Source organism: Haliotis rufescens, unplaced genomic scaffold (assembly GCF_023055435.1).
Source record: "Haliotis rufescens isolate VD_foot unplaced genomic scaffold, xgHalRufe1.0.p SCAF_14, whole genome shotgun sequence".
NCBI lineage: Eukaryota > Metazoa > Mollusca > Gastropoda > Lepetellida > Haliotidae > Haliotis > Haliotis rufescens.
The window spans coordinates 37,190,546-37,217,315 of record NW_025963824.1 but is presented as its reverse complement, the minus strand read 5'-3'; the positions used below and the strand labels follow the sequence as shown (position 1 = coordinate 37,217,315).

Sequence of the window (26,770 nt, the reverse complement as noted above, 5' to 3'; positions counted from 1 at the left end):
TTATGTTGTTGTTGGTATCGCTATGTGCAAGAGACTGTGCTGTGAGCGGAGGACCGTGGAGGTTATAAAACGGTAATTATGCAATTAAATACAAAACTTCAGTAACTGAGAAGTAAGACATTATTAAAGTGGCCGTTTATTTTCATATTTGCGTCTAAATATTAGTATATTCATAGACGTTTCTGCATTATTTTGCAGTCAATCAAGCCGACAGCGCTACCTTAGTATTTCGTGGCAACGGCACCCTTCAACTAGAACAAGAAACTGTTAGAATATGAAACTAAGAATTAGAATAAATGATGAAGTTGAAGAATGATTTGACGTCCTCAATTCTTGAAACCCACACTGACTGATCCTCCCTCTATCCACATCTCGGATGAAGAATGATGCATTTGTCGAGTCCAAAGGACAAGCTGACATCAATAGAACAGGACTCGACTATGAATGTATCTCTAACTTGCATCCCTAGGTACGTGGAGGCCTGAACTTCAACGAGATAGTCAATAACTCCTCCTCCAAGTAAACTGACTGATCCTCCCTATTCTACCTTGCCACGTTTCAGATAAAGAGTGTTTGTCGAGTTCAAAGGACATGCCGATATCATAGGAAAAGGATCAACTAGCAGGACTCGTTTTTTAAGTTAGGATCCTCCATTGGCAATAAGTTCAAGGCCATCCATGTAAAGGAGGTGAGTAAGGGGTGTTTGGGATCTGTGTTGAGGAGGTCCAGGATGATAACCTTCCTCTTTGTTGAGCAAAAAAACTTAAAGGATTTAGTGACAAACAGAAAAGCAAAGGGCTAAAAGAATCGCCTTGACATATTCCTCCACCTGCCCCTGCAAAAACATCTCAAGTTGAGTTGACCAGCAATTCATTAAAGTGGTAGTAGTAGTGGTAGTAGTAGTAGTAGTAGTAGTAGTAGTAGTAGTAGCAGTAGTAGTAGTAGTAGTAGTAGTAGTAGTAGTAGTGAAGTCCTATACTTGTTCGTTTCCAATCAAGTGTCTCTTACCTTGTTCGTGTCGGGAAGATACACGGAGAACTTGTTCTGGTGAAACGCGTGGCGTAACATATCGCCAGCGACACCTAGCGGTGTCTGTGTCACATTTGCCCTAACAGGGACGGGTGCCACTCCCAGCATGTCAAAATTGACAAGGAATTCCTTCTTGTTCTCCAGCTGAAAACATTCACCACGACTAGCTTAATCAGGCCCGCCATCGCCAGGTAATCATTGCACACGTGGTCAATGTTTATTATATACTGAACCGAACAACCGAACAAATAAGGGAGCATGAATAGTTTTGGGGATATTCAGCACACAATTTCGCATTATTTTTCCTCAAAATATGAGGGTTCAGTATATGTGCTCCACAAACCGTTACTTACAATGTCTTACAAATATTTACAAACTTTCGTTTTGCAATTTGGATGTCATTAGTCAACATGCCCCTAATAGTGAGAGAGTGAGTATTGCATTATGCCGCATCAGCAGTGGTCAGCTGGTCAGACATCAGCCACGAATATTACAGCTACATGACGGTGACGGTGACGTAATCACGTCTTGGCAAGCAGAACCAATGACCGATAGCAAGAACAAAGACCAGGCTCATCAGGACACGTAGACAAAATGCCAATACCACAGGCAATCCCACAGGATTCTCGATGAAGCAGATTCTATTGGGCGTGAAGGCAGTTTCTGTTTGTAAACCTTTCAAGACAATCAAACCTGTCAAGGAGGAGCGTTTATCATTTTTGTTCAACTATTCCTTTCCACAATCCCAAAGCCCGCGGTAAGAATATGATATAAACAATCCCTAGCCCGCGCTTAGAATATGATATAAACAATCCCCAAGCCCTCGCTTAGAATATGATATAAACAATCCCCAACCCGCGCTTAGAATATGACATAAACAATCCCCAGCCCGCTCTTAGAATATGACATAAACAATCCCCAAGCCCGCGCTTAGAATATGACATAAACAATCCCCAACCCGCGCTTAGAATATGATATAAACAGTCCCCAGCCCGCGCTTGGAATATGACATAAACAATCCCCCAAGCCCTCGCTTAGAATATGACATAAACAATCCCCAACCCGCGCTTGGAATATGACATAAACAATCCCCAAGCCCGCGCTTAGAATATGACACAAACAATCCAAGCTATGGCTAAATTACTACTGCACCTGGACGTTTGCAATCCTCAGCGGAGACACGCCTGTTTGACCCATGACAGACAGGACAACGGCGTACTTGAACAAATCAGGACTAGCTTGTATCTGGTCACCGTATGTACCTGGAGCAAGCAGAAACAGATCATCTATCTCTTCTGAACCATCCTCGACTAACCTGGAATGGTATTTATTCATTCTGTCCTGATAAATACACCTGACCCATTCTCCGCAACAGCAAGGGAGTTAACTCTAACTGACTGTAAAAGTCACCCTTGCCGAACTTGGCTGGAATTATGGATTCTATGGATAGCCCAATTTAAAATCGCGTAACAAAATCGACATCCACTTCGTAAACTGCCGTGCTGATTTCGGTCGATTGCAGAGTGAGTGTGTGAGTATGGTTTTTTAGCAATATTCCAGCAATATCACGGCAGGGGAAACCAGAAATGGGCTTCACACATTGTACCTATGTCGGGAGTCGAACCCGGGTCTTCCATGTGACGAGCGAACGCTTTAACCACTAGGCTACCCGACCGCCCCGTCGATTGAAAGAATTTGAGCAAAAGACATGTTGACCGCCAAATCGGCGTCAACAGATACGTTCCAAATCTGTTCATGTTTTAATCAAGTCACTCACGTGATTTGATACACTTCGCCATGTAGACCCGTTTTATTATAATATAGATTTTGATTATTGATAAAGCAAATGCAAGTGATATGAGAGGTGGCATCTGATTGGTCAATATGAGGGACATAGAAGGGACATAACTCGTAATAACCTCGGGTGGCGCTGCGATTGAGCCCAGAAATCCCAGCCTTGTTCGGCAAGGGTGTTAACTGGACTTCTACGGTTAGATAACTCCCTTGCCTCAGGAAGATGGGTTATGCAAAATTGTTTTCACTCGTTTATTGTGAACACGTTTGTATTAATATGAAATTACGAACAAAATAAGGCTGGGGCGTATTTTCAGGTTCTACAAGAATAGACACTCTTTTATCCTTTGAAACGTATACGTTGAGGTGAAGTAAGGTATACCCGACACGGAGAACTGGAACACACGCCTGGGGAGATTCTGGTAGCATGAGCTGACGTCCCACGTGTTCAGGTCGGTGTTGTAGGGGGTCAGGTAAAACAGGTTGTAGAGCAGTTTCTCTGCTATCTGCAATCACAGATCAAAGACTCTGTATCCAGTGTAGATTTGGATCCCAGGATCCTATGCTTAAATGATCGTCATCATCATCATCATCATCATCACCAGGAGCAGCAGCAGCAGCAGCAACATAAAGATTATTATTATGGGGTGACCAAGTCGGCAAAGGCGCCACAATTAGCTGTGCAGAGCTGCGTCCCCTGACACCTATCGTGGTTTCGAATCCCGGTTCGCCCCGATTATGTTTCTAGGTTTGTCAGCACCATACCCGTGCTCGTGGCTTTCACGGAAGTGGTAAACGTCTGAGACCTGCATCACTTCGGGATTTCCTCCCACATTTAGCTGACACGATGTAAATAACTGGAATGATTTTCAAAGCGGTGTTAAATCTCACTCACTCACTCATTATTATTATTATTATTATTATTATTATTATTATTAATAATAATTCTTTTATTACCTGCGGCATATTCATCCTCATCTGCAGAAGGGTCCCTGCTGCCAGCGATGTACCTTCTTTCTGTTGCATATATTAACATGATTATAGACAAAACACTGAAAAGGTTTTTACCAGAACATAGGCACATTTGTTTCGTGTCGGCACCATTGCTCCACACCCATTTCACATGTAAAACAATAAACTGTATTTCGTATCGCTTAAGTTAATTGTTCACTGAAGTCATTTACCTGTGAGAAGAACCACTCCAGTGTGGTATTCTGGGGCATTTCAGGAGGGTAGTCAGTGCGGGTAGCCACGAACACATCGGTCGATATGCCTCGAATAGCTTCCTGAAACAAGTCATTTACATCAACATTGACGATGGTAGATTATTGGTTGAATATGAGAGAGAGGGTGAGCCGGGGGGGGGGGAACAGAACAAAAAACAAATACACAGGAATATATATTGTGTTGTTATTTGTGTTTTCATTGTTTCAACAGGTTGTTTTCATCGTAATTACCCTGAATATCAAGGTGTCGAGGCTGGGCGATTCCATTTACCTGAGAGGCTTTGTTTAGTGTGAGTGCACCGTGTTCGTAGCCCACTTGTGTATGTGGGTGACATGTAGGGTGAGTTAATATGGTTGTATGCCGCTTTAAGGAGTATTCCAGCAATATAACGGCGGGGGACACCATAATTGAGCTTCAAACATTATATCCATATGGGGTTTCGAACCCGGGTCTTCGGCATGACGAGCGAACGCTTTAACCACTAGGCTACCCCACCGCGCCCCGCGGATGACATGGATTTAACAGTCTAGGCTAACGCCTCGTGCGTTGAAATCCACACACCCTATACAGGACAACTAACGTATACTTCAATCTTACAACTCCTGTGTAGACCGCGTCAGTGACGTCCATCATGAACGCCTGCGCCGCTGTCTGGATCCGCCCCTTGTTTGTAGTGGCGTCATGAACGCCGATGGGGGAAACGCTACAGTTGCCCCGTTCCAAGTCCATGACGTAGGCCACACCTACAAAAGAACGCCATAAACATACTTACACCCACCAGGTAGTTACAGTACCAGGATATGACCTATTTAAACTGATTTTTGGGGGGCAGGCAAACAAATAACGCACCTGCGATTAACGTCTTCAAAAACCGTCTAGAGCGTCTGCCAAGAGAGCGGAGTGTCGGGGGTTCGCGTTGTGCCAAAAATGCTCAAATCTGTGCTTGGAAAAAAAAGGGAGTGGAACCCTTTCGTTGGACGCGATGCTGAAGGCTTTGAAATCTAATACCCCATCACCCGACAAGGTAAATGTTGAGACTTTCACATAATGGAGGAGAGAATGCAAAGTTTCGCCCTGATCACACATCCATGTCACAGAATTAAAGCCTGATAGCAATATTTTTTAATTTTTTATTTGTTTAATGCCGCTCCTGGCAATATTTCAGCTATATCATGGCGGTCTGCAAATAATCGAGCCTGGACCAGACACCCCAGTTATTTACATTATGAACATCGATCTGTGCAATTGGGATCGATGGCATGCATCAATAAAGTCATCGAGCCTGACCACTCTCTTACGACAAGCACAGTCGCCTTTTACGGCAAGCATGGGTTGCTGAAGACCTACTCATCCCCGTATCTTCACGGGTTGTCTTGGCAATGGGACATGTTTGGCAAGTTCATGTGAAACATTCTACCCACCTGTGTTGAAATCCTGTATGTTCGCCAGATGAGCCGACTTTTGGTTGTAAATGTGTTTACCAAGTTTCATCTGTGTGTCCAGCCAAATCTACATAAAATTGAAAAAAACCTTTTATGTGTGTCTCCCCGATCTTGAAGACAGGTATTGCTGCATGGACAATGTTTAGTTAATCTCGCAACAAGCAGCAATCTTTAATGTCACGTTTGATAAATAAATACATTGAATATGATTCTAAGGCATTTTCAAGCATTCCAGCATTTTTCTTAAGTTTGTTTATCCACAATCCCCACGACTGAACAACCGTTTCCTGACTGGCTGTTAACGGATTGTGTTTTATCATATAATGGGTAGGTTTCTCAGCAGGAGAAAGCCAACGGATAAAAACCATATCCTTTGGGGTCATGTGCGGATAGAGATGCAAATATCAAAGGTCATGTAGGGACTACTTTCACCGTTTATAAACAAACATGGCGTCGCCTCGTTATTCGGCGATCGAGTCAGAATTAACCATCGGGAATCTGGATAAACTACAGGGATAATTGCTATCATAATTAAAAGAACAGTCTAATTATAATATACTGAAAATCAGTGGCTAACTGTGACGTAGCTTAGGCATTGGCAACTTTGGAGATATAAATTTCGAAACAATTTTGCGAGGGCACGCGAGCTAGCCAATCGGGATCAGTAGCCATATCTATGCTTGTAGACCTCTGCGGCTTGAAACCTTTTCCACAAATTAAAAAAGTTGGATTTGGCCGAAATATGTTTGAATTGTTACCTTGTTTTGTTTTGTCGCTGTGTGTACATCTGACTTCACTTCTTAACGTTATGATGGGACAGGCCGACTGTCAACAACGTCTGACCGTGGCCTTGACGTATCATAGACTAGGGTTAGAGTAGCTTCCCTTTGACAAAGGGCAGTTACTCTTGCGGACAGACCGATGGATTGCCGCGAAAGCCAATTAAAAACAATTGTTGTTTTGCGTATATGTTGCTTCGCCACTGTATAAGAAATAGATTTCAGTTGGAACTATATTGTCTACTGTCACTGTCCGACTGACACATCAGTTACCCTGTGACGTAATAAATATTAATGCGCGCATTCCAGGAAAACTCGCAATGTTTCGGGAATGTTTGTGAGAGGGGGAAAGCGATTTCGTATCGTTGTCTATATTTGTGCATGTTACTGATTATTATCGGTGACCTATTATTTGACGCATCAGTGACAAAAATGATGTCAGATGCAATTCCCTATTTTGCCTTAGGTTCCCGTGTTTTTTCAAGTGAATAATTGACTTGCCTTTGCGGTGAGGCAAGAATCGCTCAGCTTTTTTGCGAACACCTGGTATCATTAGTCGATGGTGAGTCATAAACACTTCCTCATGGTAAAGTCGGAATCTTTCTGTGGCAGAGATCGCTTGTGAATATGGAAAAGGATTGGTCGCGTTTATTTACTGATTAGGTTTATCAAAGAGGCATACCCGCAACACCCGGCGTGGACAGTGTAAACATTGTCAGCAATTAACATGACGTCACGCTTTGATTCTGAGCGAGGAATGCACTGGTCATCTGAGCGGGCAGTTCAGTGTCAGCTGCCAACTACAGGTCATTGTGTTATGGAACATCTCTATATCAACCATAACATGGTTTAAGTCGCATCCATCACTCGAATCTGTGGGTGCGCGTTGATTCTACATTCCGATTCCACAGATTCTCCTGATTTCTCCATCACGTAAAAATAAGTGTCCATGTTCATTCCTACCTCAATATTACTGAGTAGTTTCGTATTTGTCTCCACCAGTTCAACTTGCACTGAAAACGAGGATGGAATACTTGGCATCGCTTTGTGTACTCTGCGCCCGCCACAGTAGATGAGATCGGGCACCTGTCGAACAAAGACAATAGTTACGAAGAATTGTATACAGATGACATCAGATGCTGAATAAACTGTTTGTCAACAAGCAAGTGCGGATACAGTATTTTAGAGTGAGTGAGTGATTGAACAATGTTCCAGTTATATCGCGGCGTGTCAGCTTAATGTGGGAGGAGGGTGATGCAGGTCTCAGACGTTTACCACTTCAATGTAACCCGCAAGCCCGGGTGTGGTGCTGATAAACCTAGAAACATAATCAGGGTAAACCGGGATTCGAACCCAAGATCATAGGTTTCTGGAGTGCCCAAGCGACGCAACACTGCACAGCGAATTGCGGCCTTCCCTCTTACAGAACATATGCGTTCAGAAATTACAAATATGTTTTGAAAATATATCATCAAATGAGTTGAGTTACCCTTACACCCTTACACCGATACATAATTTAAATATATATGTAACACACCTCTGCTGTCCCAGCCACCACCATGCATTATGAGACTATAATGCATATACTCCGTATATATTGTTTAATAAGCAACAGCATCTAGGGATATCTCAAAAGACGTCTCAACGACGCAGTCACCCATATACCACTTATTTGATGGCGGTCTGTATAATCGAGTCTCGTCTAAAGAAACAAGTCATTGTTCTTACGAGGAACATCTTCGGGGTGCCATAACACTCAATCAGCCAAGACATCAGGTCCACCGATCCAGTGGACCACAGTGGGACCGAGTCAAAGAAAGGGAGTTTGAAAATGCAGTGCGTTGTTTGAGTACCTGAAGAGCGTCTTTTGTTGTAATCAAATCATTGAAGTGAAACATGTCGAAGATTTGTTCGAAGTATTTATGGCCACCGGCATGACCTGAGTGACCTTGAACCCAGGCTCGAACAGGAACTGCTTCGAGGCCAATTCCAGTATCCCACGAAGCTGGATCTGTCAGAAACAATGCATCATGGATACATTACGTCATTTATACAGGAAGTCATAGTAGCTGCGGTAAAACTCAAGCACGATTCCCTCAATCCGGTAAAACGTTTTTATTTCGGAAAAGTAACTGACTGCAGGGAGCGCATGCATGTGTTCAAGGTAATGTGAATGTTAAGCTTCCACCGCCAAACAGGCAGCTCGGACTGTATACTCCTCAGGGAGCTGAGAATGAAATATTATTGTTATTGTTGTTGTTGTTATTGTTGTTGTTGTTGTTGTTGTTATTATTATTATTATTATTATTATTATTTACAAATAAAAAATGCAGGAAAGAGGGTTTTGGTGATCCTGGCACACTCAGGCTGTTTAGGCTCATCATCAGCTCAGGGCCCTTGCCCCCTCTACATGGGACTTCCAGGAAGCGCTGTCTAGACAAACCCACCCAGAACCTCTTGGAGAATGTGAAGACACCCCACCACTGCAGCCTTCTGCATTACCCAGATTGTCAGAAGGGCTGTATTCCTGCTAGCAAACCCGGGTACTCTCCCAATGTCAGTCAACAGTACCGAACCTAAGTCACCGAGAACAATGGGGAGTCGGGAAACTTGGTACTTGGGATGCAAGCGTGACATTTCGAAAGCGAGGTCCGCATATTTGCCATGTTTTTCCCTTAATCTTGTCAATCACATTAGTGTCAAAGGGGACAGACAATTCAATGATATAAATGATTTCATTGGATTTATCAAAAAGGACAAGATCGGTTTTTTTAGGCCTAGATAGGTCTGAGGCTGTAAATGGGCCTATTCCAAGGGATTTTGTATTTATCATTTTCCATGACGCCCTCTACATATTCGGGGTCGTACCATGGATGGATCTCTGTGTCAAAACCACAAGCATGGCGAAGACGGTAATAAAATGATCAAGCTACACCATCATGTCGTTTTAGATACTGTGTTTGTGCAAAAGCTGGGCATCCACTGACAATGTGTTGGACAGTCTCATTACATTCATAACATAATCTACATTTCATATTTACATTTTAATGCAAAATCACACATTGACTGGTTCGAGTGGGAAGTGACTGGTCCTGAGCAGCAAACAGAAAGCCTTCCGTTTCACTTTACAGGTCAGACGACTTCTTCCAAGCAAAGGACTCTGCAGTATTGCTGATCTTCTCATCAAACTGCACACAAACTCGATGCACTGGTCGTTCAGAAAGCCTGAGTCTGGGCCGACTTGATATAGCACTTGGTTGACACTCATTTCTGTACCGTCCAGCAGTACAGAGCCATCAACAAAATCAACACCGACATTGAGATTCTGTCCCACATCCTTGGCTCGTTTTAGAAAACTGAGGAATACCTTGTTTTCATCATGAGTCTTGACATGCTTCACAAGATGATCATCAGACAAATAAATGTGTGCAAAAGTGCACAAAACAATTCTATTACGAAGAGCCCCAACGTTAATCAAACCACGCCCTCCCATAATGATTGGTAAATATAAGCGATTTAGGGAAGAGCGAGGGTGGTGGGATCTATTGTCTGACAGGATTCTTCGTGTGAGGGTGTCAATACCCTGAATTTCTTGTTTTGTCCAATCAACAACACCAACAGAATACGAAAGGACGGGCACAGCATAATTATTTGTGGCTTTGAACTCCAGATTTTCTAAAGTCTACATTTGTACTCTGCCCGAAGTTCGTTCTTGATATGGGCATTCTAGAGTTTGTCCCTGATCTGCATCCCTAAGTACGTATATAGGCCTTCCACAAGATGGTCAATAACTCCTCCTCCAAGTAAACTGACTGATCCTCCCTCTTCTACCTTGCCACGTTTCAGACGAAGAATGTTGCATTTGGCGAGTCCAAAGGACATGCCGATGTCATTAGAAAAGGACTTATTATTATTTTAATTACTATAAAATTATTATTATTATTGTTATTATTATTGTAATTATTATTATTATTATTATTATTATTATTATTATTATTATTATCAGCCTCACCTGAAAAGTACCATGTTACATTCATGGTTGCGTTAAAAGCGTCCCAGGTTTGACAGGAACACCACTTCCGAACGCGTATCCCCCTCACCGTGTCTGTTCCCTGATACACCTGGGTGGTGTCTCGACCGAGCTGGAGGATACTGGAGGCGTTGCCATGGTCACCGAATAGGTAGCTCAACTTGGAAGTTGATATATTCGTCACTACGCAGGTTCCTGGAAAGAAGGAGTGAGTGCATGTTGTTTTATGGCACATCCAACAAGATGCAACAATCGTGTGTGAGTGAGTGGAGTGAGTGTGGTTTAACGCCGCTTTTAACAGTATTCCAGTTTTATACCAGATAGTTACCAGTTAGAACAGTCTTTTACAGTCACGTCGGTGAAGCAAAGATAGTTTGTGTAATCCTTGTTTCAATTATTCTTGAACCAAACCAGGTAACGCCGCTTTTAGTGAGTGAGTATGGTTTTACGCCGCTTTTAGAAATATTCCAGCAATATCACTGCAGGGATACCAGAAATGGGCTTCCGGCACACATTGTAGCTATGTCGGGAATAGAACCCGGGTCTTCGGCGTGACGAGCGAACGCTTTAACCCCTAGGCTACCCGACCGCCCCAACGCCGCTTTTAACAGAAGTCCAGTTATATCATGGCGTGTCAGCTTAATGTGGGAGGAAAGCCCGAAACGATGCAGGTCTCAGACGGTAATCACTTCGGTGATACCCACGAGCACGGGTATGGTGTTAACGAACCTAGAAACAAAATCGGGGCGAACCGGGATTCGAACCCACAATCATAGGTTTCTGGCGTGCCCAAGGGACACAACTCTGCACCTTAGACGACTGGGCCACCCGTGCGCCCGTCTCGCGGCCATAGATCCCCCGGGATCACACCTGGGGTAGGGTAACTACCATCAGGAAGGTCACAGAAAATTATCTCGGGGTCACACACGAGATTCTCATTGGTCGTGTCTGAAGATCGGCTTTGAATTGTTACACCTTTTAATAATACACTTGTCAGTAATCGACTCTGGGCTAGGAAACTTGTTTCTGGACTGGCTGACCGATGGTCTAGAACAGTAGAGGCACATGGCTATCGTGAAGCTATCTCTCCTGTGCAATCGAGCGGGTGGTTTGGGTTGTTTGTTTGTTGCTTAGCCGCACTCAGCAATATTCCAGCTAAATGAATGCGGTCTGTAAATAATCGAGTCTCAACCGACGGCATGATAGTTACTCATAGTACCAGACAATGGGTTGTTTGGTTCACACACGTACCTACGCACGCACACACACTCGCACGCACGCATCCACGCACGCACGCACACTGCTATATGGAGGAAATGGGCTATGCTCAAAATATTTCCTTGCGAATGCGGCACGGTCGGGTAGCCTAGTGGTTAAAGAGCTTCGATTCCCGACATGGGTATAAGGGGTGAAGCTCATTTCTGGTGTTCCCCGGCGCGTTATCGCTGGAATAGTGCTAAAAGCGGCGTAAAACCAAACTCACTCATTCACTCTTTGCAAATGCAAACTTCAGTAGATAGAATAGAGGTTATAGCTGCCTAACGGAGTTGGTATTATGTTTGTTTGTTTGTTGTTTAACGCCGCACTCAGCAATATGCCAGTTATATGACGGCGGTCAATAAATAATCAAGTCCGTACAAGACAATCCAGTGATTGAAATCATGAGCATCGATCCACGCAATTGGGATACGATGACATATATCAACAAAGTCAGTGAGCCTGACCACCCGATCCCGTTAGTTGCCTCCCACGACAAGCAGAGTCGCTTTTCGCGGCAAGCATGGGTTGCTGAAGACCTATTCTACCCCGGCTCTTCACGGGAGGTTAATATTATGAATTCTGTTTGGACCTACCTTCCTGAGGAACCACTGTCAGCAGCTCATCCAGGGCGTAGTGGAAGTAACTGTACACGCGCACTCCCAGCAACGTTTGCCGGACAGCGAGCTGTTGTGTTGTCCCGTTAAAATACTCATTGATGCTTGTGGTCGTGTTCTCTGTGACTGACTTCATCTCGATGTGGACCTCGTATGTGTTGACTAAAGCAGGCAAGGGAGGCTGCCCTGGAGACAGGGTCAAATTGTCTCATGAAATTGGGTGCTTTTATGACATCATCAAGCATATTCATATCATATACGCGCTGATTGCCATAGTGCCATTTATTCATCTCAGCAGGTACAGCATATATATACATGTCATGTCAGCATATTGTTGTACATGGGGAGAATTGTGTGTACAGCTATTCATACATATACATTCTTGCCAATAAAGTCATCGTACTGTGTCTGTGTGTATTACAGATTGGTTTTTAAACAAAGTCGGGAAGGAAGACCAGAAACTAAAACAGTTTGCATAGTTACAATTTGTAAATGACATTACCTTTGCGGCATTGTACTAACTAATTATCTGATGCTGTATTTATTCAAAATGTGGCATTCATCTTTTCCTGTACATTCTACACTCCCCCCGTCAACTAGTGTCACAACTTCCCTACATATTCTGAATTCCCATTGACTAGCACTGTCAACTCACCTACACATTCTGAATCTCCATTGACTACCACTGTGTCAACTCACCTACACATTCTGAATCTCCATTGACTACTACTGTGTCAACTCACCTACACATTCTGAATCTCCATTGACTACCACTGTGTCATCTTACCTACACATTCTGAATGTCCATTGACTACTACTGTGTCAACTCACCTACACATTCTGAATCTCCATTGACTACTACTGTGTCAACTCACCTACACATTCTGAATCTCCATTGACTACTAATGTGTCAACTAACCTACACATTCTGAATCTCCATTGACTACTACTGTGTCATCTTACCTACACATTCTGAATGTCCATTGACTACTACTGTGTCAACTCACCTACACATTCTGAATCTCCATTGACTACCACTGTGTCAACTCACTTACACATTCTGAATCTCCATTGACTACCACTGTGTCAACTCACCTACACATTCTGAATCTCCATTGACTAGCACTCTGTCAACTCACCTACACATTCTGAATCTCCATTGACTAGCACTCTGTCAACTCACCTACAAATTCTGAATCTCCATTGACTAGGACTCTGTCAACTCACCTACACATTCTGAATCTCCATTGAATATCACTGTGTCAACTCACCTACACATTCTGAATCTCCATTGACTACCACTGTGTCAACTCACCTACACATTCTGAATCTCCATTGACTAGCACTCTGTCAACTCACCTACAGATTCTGAATCTCCATTGACTACCACTGTGTCAACTCACCTACACATTCTGAATCTCCATTGACTACCACTGTGTCATCTTACCTACACATTCTGAATGTCCATTGACTACAACTGTGTCAACTCACCTACACATTCTGAATCTCCATTGACTACCACTATGTCATCTTACCTACACATTCTGAATCTCCATTGACTACCAATGTGTCAACTCACCTACACATTCTGAATCTCCATTGAGTACCACTGTGTCAACTCACTTACACATTCTGAATCTCCATTGACTACCACTGTGTCAACTCACCTACACATTCTGAATCTCCATTGACTACCACTGTGTCAACTCACCTACACATTCTGAATCTCCATTGACTACCACTGTGTCAACTCACCTACACATTCTGAATCTCCATTGACTAGCACTGTGTCAACTCACCTACACATTCTGAATCTCCATTGACTAGCACGGTGTCAACTAACCTCCACATTCTGAATCTCCATTGACTACCACTGTGTCAACTCACCTACACATTCTGAATGTCCATTGACTACCACGGTGTCAACTCACCTACACATTCTGAATCTCCATTGACTACCACGGTGTCAACTCACCTACACATTCTGAATCTCTATTGACTAGCACTGTGTCAACTCACTTACACATTCTGAATCTCTATTGACTAGCACTGTGTCAACTCACCTACACATTCTGAATCTCCATTGACTACCACTGTGTCAACTCACCTACACATTCTGAATCTCCATTGACAACTCACCTACACATTCTGAATTTCCATTGACTACCACTGTGTCAACTCACCTACACATTCTGAATCTCCATTGACTACCACTGTGTCAACTCACCTACACATTCTGGATGTCCATTGACTACCACGGTGTCAACTAACCTCCACATTCTGAATCTCCATTGACTACCACTGTGTCAACTCACCTACACATTCTGAATGTCCATTGACTACCACGGTGTCAACTCACCTACACATTCTGAATCTCCATTGACTACCACGGTGTCAACTCACCTACACATTCTGAATCTCTATTGACTAGCACTGTGTCAACTCACCTACACATTCTGAATCTCTATTGACTAGCACTGTGTCAACTCACCTACACATTCTGAATCTCCATTTACTACCACTGTGTCAACTCACCTACACACTCTGAATCTCCATTGACTACCACTGTGTCAACTCACTTACACATTCTGAATCTCCATTGACTAGCACTGTGTCAACTCACCTACACACTCTGAATCTCCATTGACTACCACTGTGTCAACTCACCTACACATTCTGAATGTACATTGACTAGCACTGTGTCAACTCACCTACACATTCTGAATCTCCATTGACTACCACGGTGTCAACTCACCTACACATTCTGAATCTCCATTGACTAGCACTGTGTCAACTCACCTACACATTCTGAATCTCCAAAGACTACTACTGTGTCAACTCACCTACACATTCTGAATCTCCATTGACTAGCACTGTGTCAACTCACCTACACATTCTGAAACTCCATTGCCTACCACTGTGTCAACTCACCTACACATTCTGAATCTCCATTGACTACCACTGTGTCAACTCACCTACACATTCTGAATCTCCATTGACTAGCACTGTGTCAACTCACCTACACATTCTGAATCTCCATTGACTACCACTGTGTCAACTCACCTACACATTCTGAATCTCCATTGACTACCACTGTGTCAACTCACCTACACATTCTGAATCTCCATTGACTACCACTGTGTCAACTCACCTACACATTCTGAATCTCCATTGACTACCACTGTGTCAACTCACCTACACATTCTGAATATCCATTGACTACCACTGTGTCAACTCACCTACACACTCTGAATCTCCATTGACTAGCACTGTGTCAACTCACTTACACATTCTGAATCTCCATTGACTAGCACTGTGTCAACTCCCCTACACACTCTGAATCTCCATTGACTACCACTGTGTCAACTCACCTACACATTCTGAATCTCCATTGACTACCACGGTGTCAACTCACCTACACATTCTGAATCTCTATTGACTAGCACTGTGTCAACTCACTTACACATTCTGAATCTCTATTGACTAGCACTGTGTCAACTCACCTACACATTCTGAATCTCCATTGACTACCACTGTGTCAACTCACCTACACATTCTGAATCTCCATTGACAACTCACCTACACATTCTGAATTTCCATTGACTACCACTGTGTCAACTCACCTACACATTCTGAATCTCCATTGACTACCACTGTGTCAACTCACCTACACACTCTGAATCTCCATTGACTAGCACTGTGTCAACTCACTTACACATTCTGAATGTACATTGACTAGCACTGTGTCAACTCACCTACACATTCTGAATCTCCATTGACTACCACGGTGTCAACTCACCTACACATTCTGAATCTCTATTGACTAGCACTGTGTCAACTCACTTACACATTCTGAATCTCTATTGACTAGCACTGTGTCAACTCACCTACACATTCTGAATCTCCATTGACTACCAATGTGTCAACTCACCTACACATTCTGAATCTCCATTGACAACTCACCTACACATTCTGAATTTCCATTGACTACCACTGTGTCAACTCACCTACACATTCTGAATCTCCATTGACTACCACTGTGTCAACTCACCTACACATTCTGGATGTCCATTGACTACCACGGTGTCAACTAACCTCCACATTCTGAATCTCCATTGACTACCACTGTGTCAACTCACCTACACATTCTGAATGTCCATTGACTACCACGGTGTCAACTCACCTACACATTCTGAATCTCCATTGACTACCACTGTGTCAACTCACCTACACATTCTGAATCTCTATTGACTAGCACTGTGTCAACTCACCTACACATTCTGAATCTCTATTGACTAGCACTGTGTCAACTCACCTACACATTCTGAATGTCCATTGACTACCACTGTGTCAACTCACCTACACATTCTGAATCTCCATTGACTACCACTGTGTCAACTCACCTACACATTCTGAATCTCTATTGACTAGCACTGTGTCAACTCACCTACACATTCTGAATCTCTATTGACTAGCACTGTGTCAACTCACCTACACATTCTGAATCTCCATTGACTACCACTGTGTCAACTCACCTACACACTCTGAATCTCCATTGACTAGCACTGTGTCAACTCACTTACACATTCTGAATCTCCATTGACTAGCACTGTGTCAACTCCCCTACACACTCTGAATCTCCATTGACTACCACTGTGTCAACTCACCTACACATTCTGAATGTACATTGACTAGCACTGTGTCAACTCACCTACACATTCTGAATCTCCATTGACTACCACTGTGTCAACTCACCTACACATTCTGAATGTACATTGACTAGCACTGTGTCAACTCACCTACACATTCTGAATCTCCATTGACTAGCACTTTGTCAACTCACTTACACATTCTGAATCTCCATAGACTACTACTGTGTCAACTCACCTACACATTCTGAATCTCCATTGACTACCACTGTGTCAACTCACCTACACATTCTGAATCTCCATTGACTACCACTGTGTCAACTCACCTACACATTCTGAATCTCCATTGACTACCACTGTGTCAACTCACCTACACATTCTGAATCTCCATTGACTACCACTGTGTCAACTCACCTACACATTCTGAATCTCTATTGACTAGCACTGTGTCAACTCACCTACACATTCTGAATCTCTATTGACTACCACTCTGTCAACTCACCTACACATTCTGAATCTCTATTGACTAGCACTGTGTCAACTCACCTACACATTCTGAATCTCTATTGACTAGCACTGTGTCAACTCACCTACACATTCTGAATCTCCATTGACTACCACTGTGTCAACTCACCTACACACTCTGAATCTCCATTGACTAGCACTGTGTCAACTCACTTACACATTCTGAATCTCCATTGACTAGCACTGTGTCAACTCACCTACACACTCTGAATCTCCATTGACTAGCACTGTGTCAACTCACCTACACATTCTGAATGTACATTGACTAGCACTGTGTCAACTCACCTACACATTCTGAATCTCCATTGACTAGCACTGTGTCAACTCACCTACACATTCTGAATCTCCATTGACTAGCACTGTGTCAACTCACCTACACATTCTGAATCTCCATAGACTACTACTGTGTCAACTCACCTACACATTCTGAATCTCCATTGACTAGCACTGTGTCAACTCACCTACACATTCTGAAACTCCATTGCCTACCACTGTGTCAACTCACCTACACATTCTGAATCTCCATTGACTACCACTGTGTCAACTCACCTACACATTCTGAATCTCTATTGACTAGCACTGTGTCAACTTACCTACACATTCTGAATCTCCATTGACTACCACTGTGTCAACTCACCTACACACTCTGAATCTCCATTGACTAGCACTGTGTCAACTCACCTACACACTCTGAATCTCCATTGACTACCACTGTGTCAACTCACCTACACACTCTGAATCTCCATTGACTAGCACTGTGTCAACTCACCTACACATTCTGAATGTACATTGACTAGCACTGTGTCAACTCACCTACACATTCTGAATCTCCATTGACTACCACTGTGTCAACTCACCTACACATTCTGAATCTCCATAGACTACTACTGTGTCAACTCACCTACACATTCTGAATCTCCATTGACTACCACTGTGTCAACTCACCTACACATTCTGAAACTCCATTGCCTACCACTGTGTCAACTCACCTACACATTCTGAATCTCCATTGACTACCACTGTGTCAACTCACCTACACACTCTGAATCTCCATTGACTAGCACTGTGTCAACTCACTTACACATTCTGAATCTCCATTGACTAGCACTGTGTCAACTCCCCTACACACTCTGAATCTCCATTGACTACCACTGTGTCAACTCACCTACACATTCTGAATCTCCATTGACTACCACGGTGTCAACTCACCTACACATTCTGAATCTCTATTGACTAGCACTGTGTCAACTCACTTACACATTCTGAATCTCTATTGACTAGCACTGTGTCAACTCACCTACACATTCTGAATCTCCATTGACTACCACTGTGTCAACTCACCTACACATTCTGAATCTCCATTGACAACTCACCTACACATTCTGAATTTCCATTGACTACCACTGTGTCAACTCACCTACACATTCTGAATCTCCATTGACTACCACTGTGTCAACTCACCTACACACTCTGAATCTCCATTGACTAGCACTGTGTCAACTCACTTACACATTCTGAATGTACATTGACTAGCACTGTGTCAACTCACCTACACATTCTGAATCTCCATTGACTACCACGGTGTCAACTCACCTACACATTCTGAATCTCTATTGACTAGCACTGTGTCAACTCACTTACACATTCTGAATCTCTATTGACTAGCACTGTGTCAACTCACCTACACATTCTGAATCTCCATTGACTACCACTGTGTCAACTCACCTACACATTCTGAATCTCCATTGACTACCACTGTGTCAACTCACCTACACATTCTGAATCTCCATTGACTACCACTGTGTCAACTCACTTACACATTCTGAATCTCCATTGACTACTAATGTGTCAACTCACCTACACATTCTGAATCTCCATTGACTACCACTGTGTCAACTCACCTACACATTCTGAATCTCCATTGACAACTCACCTACACATTCTGAATTTCCATTGACTACCACTGTGTCAACTCACCTACACATTCTGAATCTCCATTGACTACCACTGTGTCAACTCACCTACACACTCTGAATCTCCATTGACTAGCACTGTGTCAACTCACTTACACATTCTGAATGTACATTGACTAGCACTGTGTCAACTCACCTACACATTCTGAATCTCCATTGACTACCACGGTGTCAACTCACCTACACATTCTGAATCTCTATTGACTAGCACTGTGTCAACTCACTTACACATTCTGAATCTCTATTGACTAGCACTGTGTCAACTCACCTACACATTCTGAATCTCCATTGACTACCACTGTGTCAACTCACCTACACATTCTGAATCTCCATTGACTACCACTGTGTCAACTCACCTACACATTCTGAATCTCCATTGACTACCACTGTGTCAACTCACTTACACATTCTGAATCTCCATTGACTACTAATGTGTCAACTCACCTACACATTCTGAATCTCCATTGACTACTACTGTGTCAAATCACTTACACATTCTGAATCTCCATTGACTACCACTGTGTCAACTCACCTACACATTCTGAATCTCCATTGACTACTACTGTGTCAACTCACCTACACATTCTGAATCTCCATTGACTACCACTGTGTCAACTCACCTACACATTCTGAATCTCCATTGACTACCACTGTGTCAACTCACCTACACATTCTGAATCTCCATTGACTACCACTGTGTCAACTCACCTACACATTCTGAATCTCCATTGACTACCAATGTGTCAACTCACCTACACATTCTGAATCTCCATTGAGTACCACTGTGTCAACTCACCTACACATTCTGAATCTCCATTGACTACCACTGTGTCAACTCACTTACACATTCTGAATCTCCATTGACTACCACTGTGTCAACTCACCTACACATTCTGAATCTCCATTGACTACCACTGTGTCAACTCACCTACACATTCTGAATCTCCATTGACTACCACTGTGTCAACTCACCTACACATTCTGAATCTCCATTGACTACCACTGTGTCAACTCACCTACACATTCTGAATCTCCATTGACTAGCACTGTGTCAACTAACCTCCACATTCTGAATCTCCATTGACTACCACTGTGTCAACTCACCTACACATTCTGAATGTCCATTGACTACCACGGTGTCAACTCACCTACACATTCTGAATCTCCATTGACTACCACGGTGTCAACTCACCTACACATTCTGAATCTCTATTGACTAGCACTGTGTCAACTCACTTACACATTCTGAATCTCTATTGACTAGCACTGTGTCAACTCACCTACACATTCTGAATCTCCATTGACTACCACTGTGTCAACTCACCTACACATTCTGAATCTCCATTGACAACTCACCTACACATTCTGAATTTCCATTGACTACCACTGTGTCAACTCACCTACACATTCTGAATCTCCATTGACTACCACTGTGTCAACTCACCTACACATTCTGGATGTCCATTGACTACCACGGTGTCAACTAACCTCCACATTCTGAATCTCCATTGACTACCACTGTGTCAACTCACCTACACATTCTGAATGTCCATTGACTACCACGGTGTCAACTCACCTACACATTCTGAATCTCCATTGACTACCACGGTGTCAACTCACCTACACATTCTGAATCTCTATTGACTAGCACTGTGTCAACTCACCTACACATTCTGAATCTCTATTGACTAGCACTGTGTCAACTCACCTACACATTCTGAATCTCCATTTACTACCACTGTGTCAACTCACCTACACACTCTGAATCTCCATTGACTACCACTGTGTCAACTCACTTACACATTCTGAATCTCCATTGACTACCACTGTGTCAACTCACCTACACACTCTGAATCTCCATTGACTACCACTGTGTCAACTCACCTACACATTCTGAATGTACATTGACTAGCACTGTGTCAACTCACCTACACATTCTGAATCTCTATTGACTAGCACTGTGTCAACTCACCTACACATTCTGAATCTCCATTGACTACCACGGTGTCAACTCACCTACACATTCTGAATCTCTATTGACTAGCACTGTGTCAACTCACTTACACATTCTGAATCTCTATTGACTAGCACTGTGTCAACTCACCTACACATTCTGAATCTCCATTGACTACCACTGTGTCAACTCACCTACACATTCTGAATCTCCATTGACTACCACGGTGTCAACTCACCTACACATTCTGAATCTCTATTGACTAGCACTGTGTCAACTCACTTACACATTCTGAATCTCTATTGACTAGCACTGTGTCAACTCACCTACACATTCTGAATCTCCATTGACTACCACTGTGTCAACTCACCTACACATTCTGAATCTCCATTGACAACTCACCTACACATTCTGAATTTCCATTGACTACCACTGTGTCAACTCACCTACACATTCTGAATCTCCATTGACTACCACTGTGTCAACTCACCTACACATTCTGGATGTCCATTGACTACCACGGTGTCAACTAACCTCCACATTCTGAATCTCCATTGACTACCACTGTGTCAACTCACCTACACATTCTGAATGTCCATTGACTACCACGGTGTCAACTCACCTACACATTCTGAATCTCCATTGACTACCACTGTGTCAACTCACCTACACATTCTGAATCTCTATTGACTAGCACTGTGTCAACTCACCTACACATTCTGAATCTCTATTGACTAGCACTGTGTCAACTCACCTACACATTCTGAATGTCCATTGACTAGCACTCTGTCAACTCACCTACACATTCTGAATCTCCATTGACTACCACTGTGTCAACTCACCTACACATTCTGAATCTCTATTGACTAGCACTGTGTCAACTCACCTACACATTCTGAATCTCTATTGACTAGCACTGTGTCAACTCACCTACACATTCTGAATCTCCATTGACTACCACTGTGTCAACTCACCTACACACTCTGAATCTCCATTGACTAGCACTGTGTCAACTCACTTACACATTCTGAATCTCCATTGACTAGCACTGTGTCAACTCCCCTACACACTCTGAATCTCCATTGACTACCACTGTGTCAACTCACCTACACATTCTGAATGTACATTGACTAGCACTGTGTCAACTCACCTACACATTCTGAATCTCCATTGACTACCACTGTGTCAACTCACCTACACATTCTGAATGTACATTGACTAGCACTGTGTCAACTCACCTACACATTCTGAATCTCCATTGACTAGCACTGTGTCAACTCACCTACACATTCTGAATCTCCATAGACTACTACTGTGTCAACTCACCTACACATTCTGAATCTCCATTGACTACCACTGTGTCAACTCACCTACACACTCTGAATCTCCATTGACTACCACTGTGTCAACTCACCTACACATTCTGAATCTCCATTGACTACCACTGTGTCAACTCACCTACACATTCTGAATCTCCATTGACTACCACTGTGTCAACTCACCTACACATTCTGAATCTCTATTGACTAGCACTGTGTCAACTCACCTACACATTCTGAATCTCTATTGACTACCACTCTGTCAACTCACCTACACATTCTGAATCTCTATTGACTAGCACTGTGTCAACTCACCTACACATTCTGAATCTCTATTGACTAGCACTGTGTCAACTCACCTACACATTCTGAATCTCCATTGACTACCACTGTGTCAACTCACCTACACACTCTGAATCTCCATTGACTAGCACTGTGTCAACTCACTTACACATTCTGAATCTCCATTGACTAGCACTGTGTCAACTCACCTACACACTCTGAATCTCCATTGACTAGCACTGTGTCAACTCACCTACACATTCTGAATGTACATTGACTAGCACTGTGTCAACTCACCTACACATTCTGAATCTCCATTGACTAGCACTGTGTCAACTCACCTACACATTCTGAATCTCCATTGACTAGCACTGTGTCAACTCACCTACACATTCTGAATCTCCATAGACTACTACTGTGTCAACTCACCTACACATTCTGAATCTCCATTGACTAGCACTGTGTCAACTCACCTACACATTCTGAAACTCCATTGCCTACCACTGTGTCAACTCACCTACACATTCTGAATCTCCATTGACTACCACTGTGTCAACTCACCTACACATTCTGAATCTCTATTGACTAGCACTGTGTCAACTCACCTACACATTCTGAATCTCCATTGACTACCACTGTGTCAACTCACCTACACACTCTGAATCTCCATTGACTAGCACTGTGTCAACTCACCTACACACTCTGAATCTCCATTGACTACCACTGTGTCAACTCACCTACACACTCTGAATCTCCATTGACTAGCACTGTGTCAACTCACCTACACATTCTGAATGTACATTGACTAGCACTGTGTCAACTCACCTACACATTCTGAATCTCCATTGACTACCACTGTGTCAACTCACCTACACATTCTGAATCTCCATAGACTACTACTGTGTCAACTCACCTACACATTCTGAATCTCCATTGACTACCACTGTGTCAACTCACCTACACATTCTGAAACTCCATTGCCTACCACTGTGTCAACTCACCTACACATTCTGAATCTCCATTGACTACCACTGTGTCAACTCACCTACACACTCTGAATCTCCATTGACTAGCACTGTGTCAACTCACTTACACATTCTGAATCTCCATTGACTAACACTGTGTCAACTCCCCTACACACTCTGAATCTCCATTGACTACCACTGTGTCAACTCACCTACACATTCTGAATCTCCATTGACTACCACGGTGTCAACTCACCTACACATTCTGAATCTCTATTGACTAGCACTGTGTCAACTCACTTACACATTCTGAATCTCTATTGACTAGCACTGTGTCAACTCACCTACACATTCTGAATCTCCATTGACTACCACTGTGTCAACTCACCTACACATTCTGAATCTCCATTGACAACTCACCTACACATTCTGAATTTCCATTGACTACCACTGTGTCAACTCACCTACACATTCTGAATCTCCATTGACTACCACTGTGTCAACTCACCTACACACTCTGAATCTCCATTGACTAGCACTGTGTCAACTCACCTACACATTCTGAATGTACATTGACTAGCACTGTGTCAACTCACCTACACATTCTGAATCTCCATTGACTACCACTGTGTCAACTCACCTACACATTCTGAATGTACATTGACTAGCACTGTGTCAACTCACCTACACATTCTGAATCTCCATTGACTAGCACTGTGTCAACTCACCTACACATTCTGAATCTCCATAGACTACTACTGTGTCAACTCACCTACACATTCTGAATCTCCATTGACTACCACTGTGTCAACTCACCTACACACTCTGAATCTCCATTGACTACCACTGTGTCAACTCACCTACACATTCTGAATCTCCATTGACTACCACTGTGTCAACTCACCTACACATTCTGAATCTCCATTGACTACCACTGTGTCAACTCACCTACACATTCTGAATCTCTATTGACTAGCACTGTGTCAACTCACCTACACATTCTGAATCTCTATTGACTACCACTCTGTCAACTCACCTACACATTCTGAATCTCTATTGACTAGCACTGTGTCAACTCACCTACACATTCTGAATCTCTATTGACTAGCACTGTGTCAACTCACCTACACATTCTGAATCTCCATTGACTACCACTGTGTCAACTCACCTACACACTCTGAATCTCCATTGACTAGCACTGTGTCAACTCACTTACACATTCTGAATCTCCATTGACTAGCACTGTGTCAACTCACCTACACACTCTGAATCTCCATTGACTAGCACTGTGTCAACTCACCTACACATTCTGAATGTACATTGACTAGCACTGTGTCAACTCACCTACACATTCTGAATCTCCATTGACTAGCACTGTGTCAACTCACCTACACATTCTGAATCTCCATTGACTAGCACTGTGTCAACTCACCTACACATTCTGAATCTCCATAGACTACTACTGTGTCAACTCACCTACACATTCTGAATCTCCATTGACTAGCACTGTGTCAACTCACCTACACATTCTGAAACTCCATTGCCTACCACTGTGTCAACTCACCTACACATTCTGAATCTCCATTGACTACCACTGTGTCAACTCACCTACACATTCTGAATCTCTATTGACTAGCACTGTGTCAACTCACCTACACATTCTGAATCTCCATTGACTACCACTGTGTCAACTCACCTACACACTCTGAATCTCCATTGACTAGCACTGTGTCAACTCACCTACACACTCTGAATCTCCATTGACTACCACTGTGTCAACTCACCTACACACTCTGAATCTCCATTGACTAGCACTGTGTCAACTCACCTACACATTCTGAATGTACATTGACTAGCACTGTGTCAACTCACCTACACATTCTGAATCTCCATTGACTACCACTGTGTCAACTCACCTACACATTCTGAATCTCCATAGACTACTACTGTGTCAACTCACCTACACATTCTGAATCTCCATTGACTACCACTGTGTCAACTCACCTACACATTCTGAAACTCCATTGCCTACCACTGTGTCAACTCACCTACACATTCTGAATCTCCATTGACTACCACTGTGTCAACTCACCTACACACTCTGAATCTCCATTGACTAGCACTGTGTCAACTCACTTACACATTCTGAATCTCCATTGACTAACACTGTGTCAACTCCCCTACACACTCTGAATCTCCATTGACTACCACTGTGTCAACTCACCTACACATTCTGAATCTCCATTGACTACCACGGTGTCAACTCACCTACACATTCTGAATCTCTATTGACTAGCACTGTGTCAACTCACTTACACATTCTGAATCTCTATTGACTAGCACTGTGTCAACTCACCTACACATTCTGAATCTCCATTGACTACCACTGTGTCAACTCACCTACACATTCTGAATCTCCATTGACAACTCACCTACACATTCTGAATTTCCATTGACTACCACTGTGTCAACTCACCTACACATTCTGAATCTCCATTGACTACCACTGTGTCAACTCACCTACACACTCTGAATCTCCATTGACTAGCACTGTGTCAACTCACTTACACATTCTGAATGTACATTGACTAGCACTGTGTCAACTCACCTACACATTCTGAATCTCCATTGACTACCACTGTGTCAACTCACCTACACATTCTGAATCTCTATTGACTAGCACTGTGTCAACTCACTTACACATTCTGAATCTCTATTGACTAGCACTGTGTCAACTCACCTACACATTCTGAATCTCCATTGACTACCACTGTGTCAACTCACCTACACATTCTGAATCTCCATTGACTACCACTGTGTCAACTCACCTACACATTCTGAATCTCCATTGACTACCACTGTGTCAACTCACTTACACATTCTGAATCTCCATTGACTACTAATGTGTCAACTCACCTACACATTCTG

General features: G+C 43.0%; 1 protein-coding gene across 2 annotated transcripts in view; it reads right to left on the bottom strand.

Moving 5' to 3' along the window:
* Positions 1 to 26,770, bottom strand: part of LOC124113178 — an 86,220-nt gene that overhangs the window by 47,482 nt on the left and 11,968 nt on the right. For both annotated transcript variants that reach the window (XM_048395392.1, XM_048395393.1), the window contains exons 3-13: positions 12,155 to 12,361; positions 10,284 to 10,496; positions 8,125 to 8,282; positions 7,235 to 7,357; positions 5,472 to 5,559; positions 4,648 to 4,793; positions 4,008 to 4,109; positions 3,781 to 3,840; positions 3,206 to 3,329; positions 2,182 to 2,291; positions 1,009 to 1,173 (exon numbers count right to left, since the gene is read on the bottom strand). In XM_048395392.1, coding sequence (XP_048251349.1) covers positions 1,009 to 1,173; positions 2,182 to 2,291; positions 3,206 to 3,329; positions 3,781 to 3,840; positions 4,008 to 4,109; positions 4,648 to 4,793; positions 5,472 to 5,559; positions 7,235 to 7,357; positions 8,125 to 8,282; positions 10,284 to 10,496; positions 12,155 to 12,361 — 1,496 coding nt within the window. The remainder of the gene's footprint in view (positions 1 to 1,008; positions 1,174 to 2,181; positions 2,292 to 3,205; positions 3,330 to 3,780; positions 3,841 to 4,007; positions 4,110 to 4,647; positions 4,794 to 5,471; positions 5,560 to 7,234; positions 7,358 to 8,124; positions 8,283 to 10,283; positions 10,497 to 12,154; positions 12,362 to 26,770) is intronic.